Source organism: Lissotriton helveticus, chromosome 2_1 (assembly GCF_964261635.1).
Source record: "Lissotriton helveticus chromosome 2_1, aLisHel1.1, whole genome shotgun sequence".
Taxonomy (NCBI): domain Eukaryota; kingdom Metazoa; phylum Chordata; class Amphibia; order Caudata; family Salamandridae; genus Lissotriton; species Lissotriton helveticus.
Window position 1 is genome coordinate 1,314,192,739 of NC_136059.1, and position 6,000 is coordinate 1,314,198,738.

Here is a 6,000-nt window from a genome sequence, read left to right on the forward strand (position 1 = left end):
GGAGCACTTGCACTGTGGCACTGATTAGTAGTGGCACAGTGCCCAAAGCATAAATCCAGCAAAAACATATCAAAACAGAGGAGGCAATTCGTCAAAATGGAAGGGAGACTCACGCCAATGATGCCAGGTCTAACAATGATGTAACTCAATGGTATAACTATTGTGAATTCTTGAGCATAACCTCTGAAGTACGAGTTATGGGTTGCATGGTTGTTGTGTGAGTTAAGGTTTGCACAGTTTACCATAAATGGTGAATTTCAGTGGTTTTTAGGTCTGGTTTACTGCAATTGAGAATTTTTTTGCTAATATATATATATTTTAAATGGCTTAGACCCCACCAATTACTTACCACTAGTTAGCTTAAAAGTCACTCATTTCTTTTCTTCTCATAATCAACGCTTCAGTTTCATTTTCTCTTCCTGCGTTTCTGCTTTCCCTGTGGGTACCTTCATTGCCGAATGTCCTTCCACTCGCGCTTTTGGAGGTACTTCTTTTTAATATAGGTGTTGCATTCCATAAGTGTGCATGTGTTTGCAATCATCTACCAAGCTTCATGTCATTGGTTGGCCCGCCCCCTCCCACGATAGAGTTGCTTGCTTCCCTCTCCAGCTCTCAGTCATCGCACTCCTGTCTTCCACCCTTGATCCCACTCTCCATGCTTTCGCGGTCCCCTTCTACCCTCTCCTCAATCATGACCTTGCTGATCCCTCCTGTCATCCCCCCACTTTCCATGGTCTTGCGGACACCTCCCATTCTACCCCAGCTCTCTGCAGTCTTGCTGACCCATCTGCTCTCCCCACGCTCTCTGTGGTCTTGAGGGTCAAGGCCCTCTGTAGCCATGGTGTTCCCTCCCTCGCTCTCCGTGGTCTTGCAGACCCCCCTACCTGCTCTCCAGTTTTCTTCAGCACTCCAACACTGCCCCTGCACTCTGTGGTCTTGCTAACGAATCCCCACTTCCTGGCCCTGCTGATCCCCTGCCGTCAACGAACACAAAGAGTTGGAGGGTCTGTTGACCAACAGAGCTGAGTCTATAAGGTCTTGTATAGGAGACCACACCTTTGCATTGCACTAACCCAGACCTAGTGGTCACATGACACAAGCCTATGATCGATATCCTATCAGCCCACCCATTTGGCGGAGCCTCGTCATGTAGGACGTCTAACCAGGGTGGTGAGTCAAAGCCCAGGTGAATTGGCCAGACAACACACACTACTGGTTCATATTGTCAAAGTGTCCATGCCACAGAATGGTGCTGAAAAAGTGCAGTGCAAAATAAGGAGTGAAATAAGTGATGTTAAAATGATGGTCGAGGCAAAAGAAACATTTTTATTGATATTCACCAGGACGCCAGGTTAAAAAGAAGTGTAGAACAGTGTGAAAAAATCACTGTGATGCTTTGCTGTGTAATGGATTAGGCCAACATGTTTCTGCCTAAGGTGAAACTACACCGGCATTCTTCAGGGCCAGATACAAAAGATGTTGCTACTGCAAAGGTACACTCAAATGTTAATGTGTAAATTGAAATAAAGAAAAGAAAAGGACAGACCAAATCATTTGTTTAACGAACTGTCCAAACTGGTGAAGTGGTCATGTAGACCATCCTACCGTATCCATCCGAACCAGTAGCCTTCCCTTCGGCTCTGGTGTCTGCCGAGAGGTACCGACGGAGAGAGCGGGGCCTCATTCTCCGAGCCGTTGCCAGGTGAGGTGAGGCTTGACTCCCACATACTGCTGGGATCACATCCTCTATCCAACTACTGGTTCGGATGGATACGGTAGGATGGTCTACATGACCACTTCACCAGTTTGGACAGTTCGTTAAACAAATGATTTGGTCTGTCCTTTTCTTTTCTTTATTTCAATTTACACATTAACATTTGAGTGTACCTTTGCAGTAGCAACATCTTTTGTATCTGGCCCTGAAGAATGCCGGTGTAGTTTCACCTTAGGCAGAAACATGTTGGCCTAATCCATTACACAGCAAAGCATCACAGTGATTTTTTCACACTGTTCTACACTTCTTTTTAACCTGGCGTCCTGGTGAATATCAATAAAAATGTTTCTTTTGCCTCGACCGTCATTTTAACATCACTTATTTCACTCCTTATTTTGCACTGCACTTTTTCAGCACCATTCTGTGGCATGGACACTTTGACAATATGAACCAGTAGTGTGTGTTGTCTGGCCAATTCACCTGGGCTTTGACTCACCACCCTGGTTAGACGTCCTACATGACGAGGCTCCGCCAAATGGGTGGGCTGATAGGATATCGATCATAGGCTTGTGTCATGTGACCACTAGGTCTGGGTTAGTGCAATGCAAAGGTGTGGTCTCCTATACAAGACCTTATAGACTCAGCTCTGTTGGTCAACAGACCCTCCAACTCTTTGTGTTCGTTGTAGTTTGATTAGGGGTATTGAGTTTGGATGGTCTATAAACATAGTCCCCTTGACCCTCCTTTAACCATTGTTTTTCGATCCCCTGCCGTCTCCAGTTCTGTTGACCCCTCCCAATATTCCTCTTGTTGCTTGCACAATCTAGGTTGGGCCGCCCCATACCCCATAACAAAACAAGTAACGGCAAATCCCATAGGTCACTATTGGCTTTGTCAGTGCTTGTTAGTCATGTTGACCAGCATGCTTGATGGCTGAAAGTTAAAAAAAAAATGTTTTTAAAAAAAACTATGATTTCAGTAGTTTTCAGGTTTTGTTCTCAAACCGTACATCTTTTTAACTGTGATAAAAAATGTTAAGTGTATTTTATGTCTTTTTAAGTCAAGCCTGGGCACCGCATGTGCTGCTCTGCATGGCATGCTGTTTTCAAGTATAGACTTGAAGCCCGCCCACTGTCCACCCATATTTGTCATTGTCCTTCATAAATGCTGGCTTCTGATTCATTATTAGGCTTGGTAGTCCCTCCTTAGTACCGTCTTGTCTATTTATAACCTCCTATGAGGACGGGCTCTTTTACTTCTGTTGTTACACTGGATGCTTTATTTAGTCTGCAAGCACTATTTTCTTTAACTAGTTTTGTTCTACTGCAGATACAACGTGCTTTCCTGCAACATTCAGCTTGTCATGCGTACTTTATCTTTCCAAGCAGCCTGGGACAATAGCGGCCGCGTCTTTGAAATGCGTAGTAAACTTTACAACAAAATGCATTCGGTCTTGCATTAACGAGAGTTTGAGCTATTGGCATTTAAAATGACAAAGTCTTTTATTTATGTGTTAATTTTCAAAACAGATAAATAAAAGCCAGTCATTTACAATGCCAATAGCCTAAACTCTCTCAAATGCGAGACCTATTGCATTGCAAATGCTTGTTTAACATATGTAAAGGAGTGACAACCAATCTCAACATGGAAGAACCAAAAAAAAAAAATGCAACATGCTGCTGACCAACGGAGGACTTTAATTTAATCTACCCCTGCAGGTCCCAACAGGTTTCATACGCACACTTACAATCAGATTTCGCCACCATTTGATCCTCCAACCTTGGCCGGCTCAGGACTATAAACTTTTAACAAAATATCCAGAAATGAACAACAAAGTGCACTAACCAGCTAAGTGGGTTATAATCCGAAGAAAGACCATAAAGGGACCTGCAGAGCAGCTCAAAGTTGCCAGCTACTGGAAAATCATGAACAGCGCATCTCTCTCACACTACTAAACACTGCGCCCCATAACACGATCAAAGCACCCCGGTGGTCATCACGCAAGGCATGGAACCATTTCCCACACAGAATCAAAACAAAGATAACCTAGTTCCAACAACACACCCGATAGGGCGGAGCATGCTGTCCATGTACGCAAGCCTTTCAGCATCCCATACAGGGGTAGCAAACGCTATATACATGTGATGCAATACAAAGAAGTGCCAGCTACGAATAACACCGCCTCATTGTTGACACAGAGTATGTCTATTATAACATCTCAACATCTGGACAGACGAATATGTTTCGTGATCTATAGGCTAGAGACACCGGCAGATAACATAAATAAATACGCAAGTGGAGTTATTTATGATAAATATAAGACAAGAGACACAATGGCCGAGCCGTCCTGTCATGCATCTCTCTAGTAGTAGAAGTGATTATTGCTTGCTACAATCTCCCTTTCTCTTACCGGCTGCGAAGTGCAGAGGGGTGCTTTTCCTGCCTGCCATATCCTTGGCATTTACGTTGCTTGTGTCCACCAGTCGCTTAACTCGGGACACATCCCCATTCCTGCAAGCTTCGAAGAGCTCTCGGAAGGCCCCGGACACACCAGCGGCCTCGGCGGGGCTATCCGAAGGACTGGAGCCGGAGGAGGGGCCGCTGGTACTGCCGCTGCTGCTGGAAGACGAGCAAGAGCCTGCGGCGACCCCCAGAGGAGTGGGATCGGGGAGGCTAGGGACGCAGGGAGCACCAACCAAGACGGCGCTAGGGGCTGCTCCGCTGGCCTCTCCCTCGGGCTCCGCGTCCAAGCCGCGGCGCGGGGAGAGGCTGGGGCTCCGCGGCGGGGAGGGCGGCACAGCAGGGGCAGCTGGGGGTACCACTGGGGGCGGCGGGTGGTGCTGATGCTGAGCGCGACGAGACGCCGCCATCTTCCCACTGCCCAGCACTTGTCACTGCGGCAACGCAGCCGTGACCGCTTCCTGCCTGAGCACGGAACACGGGTGAACGTACAGCATCACATCCGCTGTCCAATCGGCGCTGTGCGCAGTCTAGTACTTTCTCTCTGTCTATATGTTATGTACACAACGATGCGCCGACAGAAAAGAAGGACGAACAACAAGCCTCAAACTCCTCCCCATCCCCACCGCAACCCACTCCTTCCTCCAGCGAATGTGACGGGCTTCGAAGAGTGGGGTCAATTTTTAGTTTGTTTTGACTGACTGCACAATTTATTTATTTATTTATGCATTTTTAAATAGCGCGGACTTTACCCGAAGGCGTCAGAGCGCTTCACATTAGGAACAGAAATGAAACATAATGAGAAACATTACAAAATGACAGATTGCAAAAACATACGTTACTTACATAAGGTAATAGTGACAATTGTGAGCAAACAAAATACATGAGGTAGTAAAAATTGTGAGCAACCAAAAATACATGAGGTAGTAAAGGTAATAGTGACAATTGTGAGCAAACAAAATACTTGAGGTAGTAAAAATTGTGAGCAACCAAAAATACATGAGGTAGTTAAAAGTGCACAAGAGGAAAAGTGACAAGTGTACAGTTATAAGAGAAAACAGAGTATAATTAGAGGTACAATGATGTAGTATAGTCGGTGAAAGTACTAATATAATTGTTTTCGTATATATTGACTAGCAGTCAAGAAGGCTATGTTTTGAATGTCCTTTTTTACTCGTATTCTGCAGACATTCAATTTGAAAGTCTAGCATTAAAAAGACTTCACAAATAAGGCATCTGTTCTGAACTGGTGCCTGAACATACTTTCGAATTACTTAGGTACACTATTTTAATAGGAGGATTAGAGCATTACTATCCAAAATACAATTATTTCGATGGCAAGTTTGTTCCGTGGTCCTCGTTATAGCCAGGGCTTTAAGTGGGATGAAAAAACTGGGGGGTCTCTCAAAGGGGCGTGGTCAGAGTAATTAGGGGCGTGGCTTTAAATCACTTGCGCAAAAAATCTGTGCTTAGTATAGTGTGCTGCCCGACTTGTATTTTGCTGTTTCTGTCATTGTATCCAGATATTTGATACAAGTAACATCATACCTGCATTAAGTAAGTGTAATGTTGGTAATTATCCCACAGGACACACAGAGGCAGGTTAGCTGTATAACTCAGGTTTATTTAAATCACATTCAATATATTGCGAGCTAAGGGCGCCGAGCGTCTAACTCTGCCAAGCTCCGGTCGCCAACTGCCGTTCCTAGCATTCGCGCCTTTGCTTCCCCCTCTACTGCGCATGCGCCGCCTATCCGCTCTAGTCTAGTGCGTGCCGCGTCATCGCGTATACGCGCATAGACTAGAGCGCATACCACATATCTCCC

The 6,000-nt window shown here is 45.4% G+C and overlaps 1 protein-coding gene across 5 annotated transcripts in view; it reads right to left on the reverse strand.

Annotated features, from left to right (window-relative positions):
* LOC144818631 (poly [ADP-ribose] polymerase tankyrase-1) overlaps nucleotides 1–4,681 on the reverse strand; it is a 682,266-nt gene extending 677,585 nt beyond the window's left edge. For all 5 annotated transcript variants that reach the window (XM_078676238.1, XM_078676237.1, XM_078676236.1 and 2 more), the window contains exon 1: nucleotides 4,125–4,681. In XM_078676238.1, coding sequence (XP_078532364.1) covers nucleotides 4,125–4,584 — 460 coding nt within the window. In that variant the 5' untranslated portion in view covers nucleotides 4,585–4,681. The remainder of the gene's footprint in view (nucleotides 1–4,124) is intronic.
* Between the last annotated feature and the right edge of the window lie 1,319 nt (nucleotides 4,682–6,000).